Source organism: Gobius niger (assembly GCF_951799975.1).
Source record: "Gobius niger genome assembly, chromosome: 5".
Taxonomy (NCBI): Eukaryota; Metazoa; Chordata; class Actinopteri; order Gobiiformes; family Gobiidae; genus Gobius; species Gobius niger.
This window is the reverse complement of record NC_136856.1, coordinates 793,256-807,451: the sequence shown is the minus strand read 5'-3', so window position 1 is coordinate 807,451 and position 14,196 is coordinate 793,256. Positions and strand designations below refer to the sequence as shown.

At 39.8% G+C, this 14,196-nt stretch overlaps 1 protein-coding gene across 2 annotated transcripts in view; it reads left to right on the top strand.

The window, feature by feature from the left end:
- il1rapl2 (interleukin 1 receptor accessory protein-like 2) overlaps nucleotides 1–14,196 on the top strand; it is a 545,467-nt gene that overhangs the window by 513,555 nt on the left and 17,716 nt on the right. For both annotated transcript variants that reach the window (XM_079556204.1, XM_079556203.1), the window contains exons 8-9: nucleotides 1,375–1,507; nucleotides 9,372–9,517. In XM_079556204.1, coding sequence (XP_079412330.1) covers nucleotides 1,375–1,507; nucleotides 9,372–9,517 — 279 coding nt within the window. The remainder of the gene's footprint in view (nucleotides 1–1,374; nucleotides 1,508–9,371; nucleotides 9,518–14,196) is intronic.

Sequence of the window (14,196 nt, the reverse complement as noted above, 5' to 3'; positions counted from 1 at the left end):
AAGCCTGTGGGTCATAATGTCCTGGTTTTTACCATGAAGGTGTCTGTGGTCTTTCACACCTTCAGCTCTAAAGCTCAAGCTCATGTTGATCTTTAATGTGTCGTCTTATCAATTACGGCTCCAGGTTTCTGTTTTCTTGCTGATTTAATTTATTTATGTTTGGCCTTTTCTTCTTCTATGTCCTGTATTTATGAGATGGACGAATGTTCAACGAACGTGAAGCTGCAAATGAACTGTCCCTCAGAGAGAAATGAAGTCTGAGTCTGAGCCCGAGCCCGAGCCTGGAGGTCCTTTCCGCCTGAGCAGAGGTTTAAAAAGGAGGCAACTGTGAAAATGTCATATGTCATATATATCATTCCACTGCATCTGAGTTGAAGCCTCTGAATGCAGTTTTCCACTCAGCCATTAGTTTCATCACTGGAGATGGTTACAGGACCAACCCCTGTGATCTTTATGCTAAAGTGGGTTGGCGATCTCTAGAAGCAAGGAGGGAGCAGCACTGTCTGCTGTTCATTTATAAAGCTCTTCTTGGTTCCTTCCTGATTATTTGTTTAGTCTTATAGATGTCAGGTCAGATGCTGACCAGCTGAGGTCTCAGGACAGTTTGACTCTCGAGTCTCACCGTGTAAAGACAGAATGGGGGAAGAAGGCCTTTTGCTACTTCGCACCAAATGTCTGGAATGAGGCACAGAAAACCTTTTATGTGGATCATCTCATGACCTTCCATCAGTTTAAATTCCTTGTAAAGGAGTTTCCTCCATGTGTCTGCTCTTGTTTTTAACTTTTACACATTTTCCTAGTATTGTGTTATAGTATAATTGTTCCACTGTTGTCTTATTGTTGACTGTTATTTACCTTGTATGTTTGAACAGGTCTCTCTTGCAAATGAGACATTGAGTCTCAAGAGACAAACTGTATAAATAAAGAAGATAATAATATGAAAGACTTGGATCTCCATTTCTGTTTGTTGTTGGAAGTCTCCACACAGGGGGGGGCAGTGGTGCAGGTGGTCGAGCACACACTGTCGCCATGTCCTTGGGCAAGACACTCCCTCACCTCCAGTGTCTGCCACACTGGTGTGAGAGTGAACGCTGCAACACTTAGATATTATACAATTGTTTTGTCTCTGTGTTTTTTTGTAATAACCTCTTACTCCGGCTCGGCTTGACCTAAATCTAAAAGTTTGCAGCCTATAGGCCAGAGAAACGCCTCATTCGAAAGCCCAGACCTACAAACTCATGTAAACTGACCTCTTTGGCTTGAGAACCAGGAAGTGAAGCTGCTGGACAGTGTTAGACAGTGATGAAGTGTTGGAGAAGCTCCTTCCTTCTCCTCTCCATGTGTTTTCTAACTGTTCCTGCTGCTGTTCCGCAGGTTTGCCCCTGAGTCTGGACTGCAAGGCGTTTTTCGGATACAGCGGAGAGAACCGGCGCCCCATCATTTACTGGATGAAGGGGGAGAGGTTCGTGGAGGAGCTCGCCGGACACATCAAGGAGAGCGAAGTCAGGTGAGCAAACGTTCACCCAAACATGACGTGGAGCTCTGGACCTCCTGAACAGCTCGGCTTCATCACTTCAGTGGCTCCACAGCTGGAGTCTCCGCCCCTTATGACCCAGCGAGGAGGAGTCCTTCAGAAAGATGATGTTTAAAAGAACATGGCTGTTGATCCAGATGTTTGCAGATGGTGTTCAGGAACACATGACTCTAAACTGTGACGTGTAGAAATGTAGAAAAGCCTTTGTTGAGCTCCTGTTGAAGATCCCCGTCCAACGCACTCATACAAACTGTTCAGTCTTAGCTGAACGATCGTGGGGAACATCTGTGGTCGTAGCTCGAACTCGCAGGCCAGTGAGACGGAGACAAAGATTTAAAATAGAACCGTCGTTCAGCGATGGCGATTTCACCAAAGTGACACATGAAAAAAGACAATTTATTGAGTTTTGAACCCAAACAGACACCTTTCATCTGAGCTCATATTTATTGGACATTTATCCATCCATTTTCTTCCACTTGTGCGTTTCCGGGCCGTGGGGGGGCTGTTGGAGCTGCACCAGCCCCCATGGCGCCCCCTGCAGGTGGTGGGTCCACAACGGGCCTACTGGTCTCATGAGGAGCGTCTGACCCGTCACCTATAGGACCTGTTTGTCCTGGACACCCTGCTGGGGGATCGTTCAGGTCAAACACCCCAGCACGTGAAGGCGGCTCCAGGAGGTGGCTCTGCCTGGACACCTTTATATTTGGATTTTGTTTCCCATGTTATATTTATTAGAGCCAGAGGGGCTGGAGCAGCTCCAACAGCCCCCCCACGACCCGGACACGGACAGGTGGAAGAACATGGATGGATGAGTTGTGTGAAGTTAGCCCCCCCATAGTTTCAGATTCACTCCAAACCCGTGTCATTCGTTTGTGCACACTTTTTGACCAGACCAAGACTCGATCCAAGACCTGATCCAAGACCTGATCCAAGACCAGACCAACACCAGACCAAGACCTGATCCAAGACCAGACCAAGACCAGGCCAAGACCCGAACAAAGACCAGACCAAGAACCATCAACCACCAAACTGTGGGTCAAGGACCAGAGAATGGGACCATTTACCATTTTAAAAAGTTGGGAAATAGACTAATGTCGTCCTAAATCCCAGTCTCACAGTGGCTTAGTGGTTAGTGATTCTCACACAGGGGGCAGGGCCTGATCTGAGGTCATTATGTTCTTCGTCGAATAGCCTCGGGATGTGTACTGTAGGGCCCAAGTGTGGATTATTGCTCAGGGCCCCAGAAGGGCCGGCACTGGCTCTGCTCTCCATACATTTGTGTCCATGTGTCCTGGAAACACAAAGCAAGATGGCAGCTGATCAGGGACACATTTGGATGATAAACAAGTCAACAAAAAAGTAACGTTTTTACCATGTACCGTTTTTAATCCCTGTTCAATTACACTGCAAACAGGGGATTCTAAGCAAGTAAAAAATGTCTTACTTTAAGAAATAAATTCTTTTTTTTTTCCCTAAAAAGTAATAATGTCTCACTGAGCAAAGTTTTCTTGAGAAAAATAATCGTATTATCTTATAGGTGATTGAGTTGCCTTGTGTACGAAATGCGCAGTATAAATAAAGTTGCCTTGCCTTATTTTAGGAAATAAAATCTGACCAGGTGATTCTGACCATCAGCCTGGCTCCACATCATGGAGACGGGTCTCCGGGCGCGGCAATACTTTCCTTAAATATTAGTATTTATTAAGAACATTTTTCTAAAAAAATTGAGTAATTTAGAACATTTGACTGAATCAAGCAACATTTAAGTAAAATACCCACAATTTTTCACTAAATAAGAATGTTTTCCTTAAATGATTCCATTTTCTGAGGACATTTTGCTTAAATGTAGTGTTTCTTTCTTGTTTTATGATGAGAAAAACATTCTGACCCCATTGGCAGAATAAAAAAACAACAAAAACAAGACAAAACGTCTTATTTTAAGATTTTTTCCTCGTTTTTAGAAGGTTCTTTTTGCAGTGTTCCAATCAATGATCAATACCTCAAAAACGAAGTGCCACAAACAAAGCACTAATCTGACACTATGGGGGGCTGACTTTACACAAGTGGATGTTCTACTTTTGGATTTGAGTTATAATTCAGATTTTCTAAAGTATTGTTAAGAGACCTTTAAGACCCTGATCGATCAGAAGCATCGATAGATCCTGAACGATCCCCGACCGCTGGACCACGAGCTGCGCTTCCTTTTGAAATGAATGAGTTTGATTTGATTTCTCTCTGAACAGACTCTCGCTCCGTTCCTGAAGTCGATAAAAGCCTTTCTGTTCCCTCGTTTAAACCTCTTTACAAACACATGTGTCTTTTATTTAAGTTCTTCTTCACAGACACAGCTTTAACTGAAAGTGTTTTGTGGAGAAGCTCCCGCTGCGTCAGGTCCATGTGTGGCCTCCTCAGATCAGACTCTGACTCCGCTCTGACTCCGCTCTCTCCGGCTCTAATTATTCCCGATGGGGAGGTAATGAATTCCATCTGACTTTATGATTAGCATTGGTGCGTTTGGTGAAGTGAAGGAGAGAGTGTCAGCGGATCCTCACGGAGTCGTAAATCAGAGAAATGAGGGTCTGACGAGCAGAGCAGACTTTACTCATTTCATTAACAATTAACCCTGGAGCGAGTACAGTGTTTGCTGATTTCGATTCTGCACAGGGACGAGGGGGGGCAGGTCCAGCTTTAACCTTTACATTAAAGTTGTGTCTGTGAAGAACTCGTCCCTTAAATAATGTGTGATGGACGTGAATGTCTCAGGACTTTCTTTATTGACTTTAGGAAAGGACGACTCGTGCCCGACACAAAGTCTGCTCAAAATGAAATCAAACTTCAAATCAAAGGGTTTGGGGATCGTTTAGGATCTTATTGTACTTTAAAAGAACAAATATTTTACATTTACTTTTGGAACAGATTTAGCTCATGATTATTACATGGGATTCAACATCCACATCTAAACCTCATGACCTCAGAATAAGGTGCACGATTCACTCTTGTAGTGACCCAGCAACTGAGGGGTCTCAGGGGGTCAGAGGGTCTCAGGGGGTCAGAGAGACTCGCCTCATCTCCAGGTCTCTTCTAGAAATAAGAATTCTGAGCAAGAAAAAAATGCTGACCCCATTGGCAGAATGTTTTCCTTAAAACAAGACAACATTTCTTATTTTACGATTTTTTTTCCTTGTTTTTAGTAGGGCACTTTTTGCAGTGTGGAGGTGGGTCCCCGGGTGTGGGCAACACTTTCCTTAAATATTAGTATTTAGTATTTATTTATTATTTTTCTAAAAAAATTGAGTAATTTAGAACATTTTACTTAAATCAAGCAACATTTAAGTAAAATATCCACAATGTTTCACTAAATAAGAATGTTTTCCTTAAATGATTCCATTTTCTGAGGACATTTTGCTTAAATTTAGTGTTTCTTTCTTGTTTTATGATGAGAAAAACATTCGTCTCCGTGGCGTCTCCGTGGCGTCTCCGTGCCGTCTCGATAGCGTCTCCGTGGCGTCTCCGTGCCGTCTCCGTAGCGTCTCCGTGGCGTCTCCGTGCCGTCTCCGTAGCGTCTCGATAGCGTCTCCGTGGCGTCTCCGTGGCGTCTCGATAGCGTCTCCGTGGCGTCTCCGTGCCGTCTCCGTAGCGTCTCGATAGCGTCTCCGTGGCGTCTCCGTGCCGTCTCCGTAGCGTCTCCGTGGCGTCTCCAGGCCGCTGAGATAAACCCACACTAACACCGGTCTCTCTCTCGGGCGCTGCTGAGTTCTTCTCCTCTCCTAAATATAGCCGCGTTAGGCCCCGCCCGCCTCGACCTCTGACCCTGCACAGTCTGACTTTGAAATATTCAAACCTCCTCTGGAGACGCGTGACCCGATCTGCGGTTAATGACTGTGAATATGAAATCCGCCCTGCGGGGGGTCAGGGGTCGCAGGAGAGAGGGGGATTGTGGGTATTCTCTGTGGGACTCTGCGGCGGGACTGAAACGATCTGGAGACGGTCGAATGTCACAACACTGGCATGTTTGGTATCAACGCCACGCACGGAATCCCCCCGACAACACTCCAGATCCAAACATGGTCGTGTCCTTTGTGGAAGTCACAGTGATGTACACGCACTAACTCCCGTCTGATCCTGAAGACCCTGGTACTCAACACTCTGATTCAACATGCTAACTGACACATGTAAACCAATGGAGAAGGCTAGGCTAATCTGCACACAGGAATGACTGGGCCGCTAAGCTAATGTTAGCCACACTCGCTAATTCTACAGTCATTCTACTAGTTCCAGAACTTTATCCAGAGAGACATTTAGCAAAGGGCAGCAGAACATCAGCAGAGCAAATGGCAGAAGGAGTCCATACCTGCTCAGATGAGTATTTAGCCTCGATGCTCCTTAGAATCGCTTTACTTTAGAATCTGCGATGGTTTTACAGCACATGAATGAGGCTTCCATGAAGTCGCTCCTACAGACTCTGAACTTCTCAGGCTCCGACGCGACAGGAAGGTTTTTAAATATCTAACCCGATGTTTTAACCTTTGAACCCACTGGGGAAATCTTCAGAAACTAAACTCTGAGTAAAGTGAAACTCTCTGAGCAGATGTCCCGGACACAGAGACGCCTCCTGGTCTCCTGTGTCCCGGACACAGAGACGCCTCCTGGTCTCCTGAGTCTGCAGACTCTGGGTTTACAGCGTGATTTCCTTCTTTGTTCAAAGTGTGATTAAGAGAAAAACCAGCGAGACGCCAGACGCTCCGATCGTAACAGTTCATAATAATAGAAGTGTTTTAGTGTCTGCACAGAACTAATGTCATCAGAGCTTCACTTTCACACATATCTACACATCAAATATAATATATATAAGAATATATATAATATTTATGTGTGTACATATCCTGCTATCTCAGCCATTCCAACGTGAACTAAAGGCCTTTATGTGATGTATTTTACCTACACTAAGGAGGCACATTTTTTAAAGAGATTAAAGTATTTTCTGGGGGAATTTTTCCAACCCAGAAGACAGTTAGCTCCGCCCCCTCTCTCTGAGTCGACGCCCATTTCATGACGTCACTGTAAAATAAGTGAAGTTAGTTGACGCTGCAGTTTTAAGGATAAATGACTAACACACATTATCATGACCATTTATCTGTGTTTTCATTGACTTCCTGCTCTGGCCTCTCCATCAGGTGCTTTTTTAGGGATGGCCCGATACCAGTATCGGGTATCGGGCCGATACTACATACTTGTACTTATACTCATTAATGAGGTCCTGATACCTCCTGCCGTGTGTCCGGCGCTCCTCCAGGAGCAGCTCCTCCGAGGAGAGAAAATAAAACAAACTGCAGAATAGTTTAGTGTAAATCCAATATTCCACATAGAGCTGACTTTATTACAGACGACACTCCCTAAACCAGAGTCTGAGCTGGATTTAACCAGAGCTAAACGTCTGCAGGGTTTACAACATACAAGCTAATGATGCTAATGATGCTAATGATGCTAATGATGCTAGTAAATTTCTCCATTGTGAGATCAATAAAGGCTATCTTATCTTATCTTATCTTATCTTATCTTATCTTATCTTATCTTATCTTATCTTATCTTATCTTATCTTATCTTATCTTATCTTATCTAATGTTATCTTATCTAATGTTATCTAATGTTATCTAATGTTATCTTATCTAATGTTATCTAATGTTATCTAATGTTATCTTAATGTTATCTTATCTTAATGTTATCTTAATGTTATCTTAATGTTATCTTATCTTAATGTTATCTTAATGTTATCTTATCTTAATGTTATCTTATCTTAATGTTATCTTAATGTTATCTTAATGTTATCTTATCTTAATGTTATCTTATCTTAATGTTATCTTAATGTTATCTTAATGTTATCTTAATGTTATCTTATCTTAATGTTATCTTAATGTTATCTTATCTTAATGTTATCTTAATGTTATCTTATCTTAATGTTATCTTAATGTTATCTTAATGTTATCTTATCTTAATGTTATCTTATCTTAATGTTATCTTAATGTTATCTTAATGTTATCTTAATGTTATCTTATCTTAATGTTATCTTAATGTGATCTTAATGTTATCTTAATGTTATCTTAATGTTATCTTACTGTTATCTTAATGTTATCTTAATGTTATCTTATCTTAATGTTATCTTAATGTTATCTTAATGTTATCTTACTGTTATCTTAATGTGATCTTAATGTTATCTTAATGTTATCTTATCTTAATGTTATCTTAATGTTATCTTAATGTTATCTTAATGTTATCTTATCTTAATGTTATCTTAATGTGATCTTAATGTTATCTTAATGTTATCTTAATGTTATCTTACTGTTATCTTAATGTTATCTTAATGTGATCTTAATGTTATCTTATCTTAATGTTATCTTAATGTTATCTTAATGTGATCTTAATGTTATCTTAATGTTATCTTATCTTAATGTTATCTTAATGTTATCTTATCTTAATGTTATCTTATCTTAATGTTATCTTAATGTTATCTTATCTTAATGTTATCTTAATGTGATCTTAATGTTATCTTAATGTTATCTTATCTTAATGTTATCTTAATGTTATCTTATCTTAATGTTATCTTATCTTAATGTTATCTTAATGTTATCTTAATGTTATCTTATCTTAATGTTATCTTATCTTAATGTTATCTTAATGTTATCTTATCTTAATGTTATCTTAATGTTATCTTATCTTAATGTTATCTTAATGTGATCTTAATGTTATCTTAATGTTATCTTAATGTTATCTTATCTTAATGTTATCTTATCTTAATGTTATCTTATCTTAATGTTATCTTAATGTTATCTTAATGTTATCTTATCTTAATGTTATCTTAATGTTATCTTAATGTTATCTTAATGTTATCTTATCTTAATGTTATCTTATCTTAATGTTATCTTAATGTTATCTTAATGTTATCTTATCTTAATGTTATCTTATCTTAATGTTATCTTATCTTAATGTTATCTTATCTTAATGTTATCTTATCTTAATGTTATCTTATCTTAATGTTATCTTAATGTTATCTTATCTTAATGTTATCTTAATGTTATCTTAATGTGATCTTAATGTTATCTTAATGTTATCTTAATGTGATCTTAATGTTATCTTAATGTTATCTTATCTTAATGTTATCTTAATGTTATCTTATCTTAATGTTATCTTATCTTAATGTTATCTTAATGTTATCTTAATGTTATCTTATCTTAATGTTATCTTAATGTTATCTTAATGTTATCTTAATGTTATCTTATCTTAATGTTATCTTAATGTTATCTTAATGTTATCTTATCTTAATGTTATCTTATCTTAATGTTATCTTAATGTTATCTTAATGTTATCTTAATGTTATCTTATCTTAATGTTATCTTAATGTTATCTTATCTTAATGTTATCTTATCTTAATGTTATCTTAATGTTATCTTAATGTTATCTTATCTTAATGTTATCTTAATGTTATCTCAATGTTATCTTATCTTAATGTTATCTTAATGTTATCTTAATGTTATCTTAATGTTATCTTATCTTAATGTTATCTTAATGTTATCTTAATGTTATCTTAATGTTATCTTATCTTAATGTTATCTTAATGTTATCTTAATGTTATCTTAATGTTATCTTATCTTAATGTTATCTTAATGTTATCTCAATGTTGCTAATGTTGCTAACTCGCGGCTAACAGATTCTTAGAGATTCTTACTCTGTTTTATGCCCAGGGGTTTATTCATGTGTTAAACTAACCCAGTGACTAAAAGTCGTCAGAAAATCCAAACTAAAGAGATACAGCACGTTTATGTCGTTGTCTCGTGTCCTTCAGGATGATCCGCGAGCACCTGGGCGAGAAGGAGGTGGAGCTGTCGCTGATCTTCGACCACGTGGAGGAGGCCGACCTCAACAACTACACCTGCTACGTGGAGAACCACATCGGGAGGAGGGGGGGCAGCGCCATCCTCATCAAGAAAGGTGAGGAGTCCAACCCGTGACAAAAGCCTCTCCTTCTGCGTTTAATAATCCTGTGAGAAATGCATGAGGCGCGGCGTGGAACATCAGAGCGCCGGGTCTGATCTGAGGGGTCAGAGGTCACGACCCCGGCGGACGCAGACAGAATCCTGAAATCAACAAACTCCGCCTACACAGAAGGTCTTCAGCAGATCAGAATAAGCTTTTCTGTATTTGAAGAAAACAGCAGTGAGTTACAATGTGTTAGAAACTACATCTCTTTCACCAGGAGGACGTGGAAGAACTTTCCTCCTCCTAAAGCTCTGTGGTCCCGACACGTGGACCTGTGCTGTGGAATCTTTACAATAATAAAGAACAATAAGAGTCTCCTTTATTTCTGTAATTCATCTTAAAGGAACAGGCCGGCGTTTTTAATACTGAGACATGTTCTTAGCTTAGACGAGTTCATGTTAGCATTTAGCCTCTCCTCCTCTATAGCTCCAAACCAGGTGGAGATAGAAGCTACCGAGCTTTTCCACGTTTTCACTATTTAAATATGGTTACGTGAAGTGTTCCACTACAAAGTATAATAATGTGGAACTATATCATGAGGCGTAATAATACCAGGAGTAGTTCCACATCCGCCATATTTAAAGAGTGGAAACGTGGAAGAGCTCGGTAGCTTCTATCTTCACCTGGTTTGGAGCTATAGAGCAGTGGTTCTCAACCTTTCGGAGCCGCGACCCCCATTCTGACCCCCCGCCCGGGTCACACCGTGAGAAATAGGAACATTAGCCGACATAATTCTTAAAAAACAAATGGCGGAAATAAAATTCATCAAACTACGAACAAATAATGGCACTCTGGCAAATTAACACATAACACATTAGCTTATACGCTAATGAAAATCTGTATCTTTTATTCAAATGATCCGGTGACCCCCCAAATCGCGACCCCCAGGTTGAGAACCACTGCTATAGAGGAGAGGAGGCTAAACGCTAACGCCGTCTGTGCTGTGTTTACGTGACTGAGGACATGCGTGAAGACCAGACAGGTACACATGAACTCGTCTAAGCTAAGAACATGTCTCAGTATTAAAAACGGTGCCTGTTCCTTTAAAATGTGAAAGTAGAATCTGACTCATGACTCATGCAAAGTAACACAAGCCTCTGTTATAGTTTTAATGATATTTATATTATATATCAAGTCTATATTTCCATGTACTGAGTCTGTATCATATATTAGTTTCAGACGTGACGAACCTTTAGAGCCGCTCTTTAACAACATCTTTAGTCTTTTACCTGAATATAAATGATATAAAACATTCTCCGTGTTGACGATCCAGTTTCCAAACTCAAACTCTCTCTCTCGTTTCTCTCTCATTGATCCCGTTGTTTCGGAGCCGCCGTGAGAAACACACAGCCTGACAGTAAAATCACGCTAACAGTGAAAATGTTGTTTTGGGAAATTGCCGTAGAATTGCAGAGCTGTTTTTTTCACCCGAAGCGGCTCCGCGGAAAATAACCGAAATAACGGAGATCACCGAGCGGGAGGGTCCAAATCGTCAGTGGATAGTTTTACTCCCGAGAGGAGCGTCATTTCATCTCAGACACTTCAGACGAGTTAGACGAGTTACAAACAATCAGAGACGCCGCTATATATGCTATACATGCTGCTTCTCCTCTGCTATATACTACTATATACTATATACTATATACTATATACATCTGTGCTTTACCTCCCGAGAGCAGCGTCATTTCATCTCAGCCACTTCAGACGAGTTAGACGAGTTACAAACAATCAGAGAGACTGCTATATATGCTATACATGCTGCTTCTCCTCTGCTATATACTATATACTATATACTCTACACTATATACTATATACTATATACATCTGTGCTTTACCTGAGAGACTCCACCATATACACCAGGGGTAGGCAACGTCAGGCGCGCGGGCCAAATCCGGCCCTCCAGCACAGAACCTCTGGCCCACAAGATGATTTTCAGAAACATTATTATGCAAATAAGAGCTGAAATTCCTTTTACAGAGCTCTAAACATGCAAGAACTAGTGTCAGTATTTTAAAAATGTCCAGGGAGAATATCCCAACTGGTGGGTCAGGAGCCAAAAGCGTGTTGTGGAATCTTTTTCAGTGGGTCTCTAGTCCATGGGGAACCTTTTTTCAATATTTGGAATGTCAGTTTTTAAAGGCATCTCTGCTGCTTTTTCAGTGAAAACTTGTGTGGGAAAACACAATATTTTGTATGACAAATAAAGGTTTCATCCGAGGGTCACGTTGGGTCCTGACTTGGGAACCACTGATGTAAAAAACTGGCATTTGCAGAAAAAAGTTCTTTACCTTAAGCTAAAATGTTGAGGTTCGGCCCTTAGTGTTTTGGCGATGATAAAAATTGTGCCGCCTCAACGCAAACTTGCCCACCCCTAATATACACTATACATGCTGCTTCTCCTCTGCTATATACTATATACTATACACTATTCACTATACATGCTGCTTCTCCTCTGCTATATACTATATACTATACACTATACACTATACACTATACATGCTGCTTCTCCTCTGCTATATACTATATACTATATACTATACACTATACATGCTGCTTTTCCTCTGCTATATACTATATACTATATACTATATACTATATACTATATACATCTGTGCTTTACTATATCTGCTTCACACTATATACAATATAATCCTCCCTTAGGAACTTTTGCTCAAACCAAAACATAAATGTGTAAAAGTTCAGTTTTAGTTTTTTTAAAGGGACAGGTCACCGTTTATTCATACAGAGACGTGTTCTTAGACGAGTTGATCCTTACCTGTCTGGTCTTTGTGTCCGTGGAAGAGCTCGGTCGCTTCTAACTCCACCCCCTTTTGGAGCCATAGGAATACACTGGGAGAGGCCAAATGCTAACAACATCTTGGTCGTTTTGCGTGACTGAGCGCACACACAAAGACCAGACAGGTACACATGAACTCGTCTAAGCTCAGGTAAGAACATGTCTCAGGATGGAAGAACGGAGGCCTGTTCCTTTAAGGGGAAAGAGGAAAGGTTAGTGCTAGATGTTCTGCTCCGGAGGGACAGTCTGCTGTGAAAACGTGAGATATCATGACACAAATGAAGGTCAGGGAAATGGTTAACCTCTTAACTCCCACCTGAACCCAGAGGAGCTTTTTCCTCACGTCATCACATTTTTTCCCAACATTTTTTTGTTGGGAATTAAACTCATTTTAGTAACTTTTTTGTAATTTTTTATCACATTTTTGTCATTTTTTTGTCCATTTTTAATCATTTTTTTGTCACATTTATGACATTTTTTTTTAATCGATTTTTTGTAATTTTTTGTCACTTTTTTATCATTTTTTGTCACATTTTTGTCAATTTTTAATCATTTTTTTGTCTCATTTTTAACATTTTTTTTATCGTTTTTTTTGAATTTTTTGTCACATTTTTGTCATTTTTTCGTCAATTTTTTATAATTTTTTTGTCACATTTTTTACATTTTTTGGTCCATTTTTTTTATCAATTTTTTGTCCATTTTTTGTGACATTTTTGCCACTTTTTCATAAATTTTTCGTCACTTTTTTTTGTCAATGTTTTCTCACTTTTTTCTCACATTTCCATTATTGTTTTATTGCTATTTTCACACCCTTTTTCCAGAAGCTTTTGGATTGGGGTAAAGCCAAACTGGAGAAACTGTGCTCGGTTCAGGTGGGAGTTAAGGGGTTAACCTTAAGGATTAGGATTATTTGTATTTTTGGACAAACCAACTCATAGATCTATACAAACTCACAGCAGACGTCCCTCCGCAGCATACGATCTAGCGCTAACCAAGAGGAAAGTTCTTCTCTTTGGTCCTCATGGAGCTGACGTTCCTGTAACACCGCCCCCTGGTGGCCGGGAGCGACTCCACTGTTCTCCTGGTGCTCTGCTTAAAGCCTAAACCAACCCAGTGTCACCATAACGTTTCCGACAGAGACACTTCCTGTGGCGTTAGAAATCAAAATGGCCGACTTTGCTCAGGGTTTTATTCAGGACCTGGCGGTGGGAGCGGCGGCGTCTTCATGGTCAGACTGCAGGTCGGAGGTAAAGGTGCTTTAGTGAATCTGCTCCTTGGGGGGTCACAGTGTCTGTTTTTCTGGTATGTTTTCACTGCTCATCCGTTATTTATGTCAGTAATAGAAATCTGTAAATGAAATGTTTTCTCTGTAACTTTACTTCCTTATCGTTTTCCTCCAAAGACACGGTTTAAATGTAAACTCCGGCGGCGGCGGCGGCGGCGGTGGCGTTATCGGGTTTGGGATCAGCTCTTTGTGAAGTGTGAGCGACACGTGAAGGAGGCGCCGAGGGCAGAGCAGGAAATCCTTATCAGCTTTAATAACAATGTTGAGTGAAAATGAGAGTTCTTTCACAGTCAGAGCAGGGCCTGTTCTCTGGACAGAGAGTGTGTAAAGTGAGGCAGCAGTGACGCCTGGTGGAGGCTCAGGGGAACGCAGCTTCATCAAACTGAACAAACATGAGGCGATATCTTTAAATAAACTCATTATAAGCAGAGGTAGTAGTACTTTTGGAAGTCATTGCACGGTTGTTTTACCATATGGTACTTTTTACTTGTACTTGAGTATTGTGAAGTATCTGTTTCTTACTTGAGTAAAACACTGCACTCTCGCCT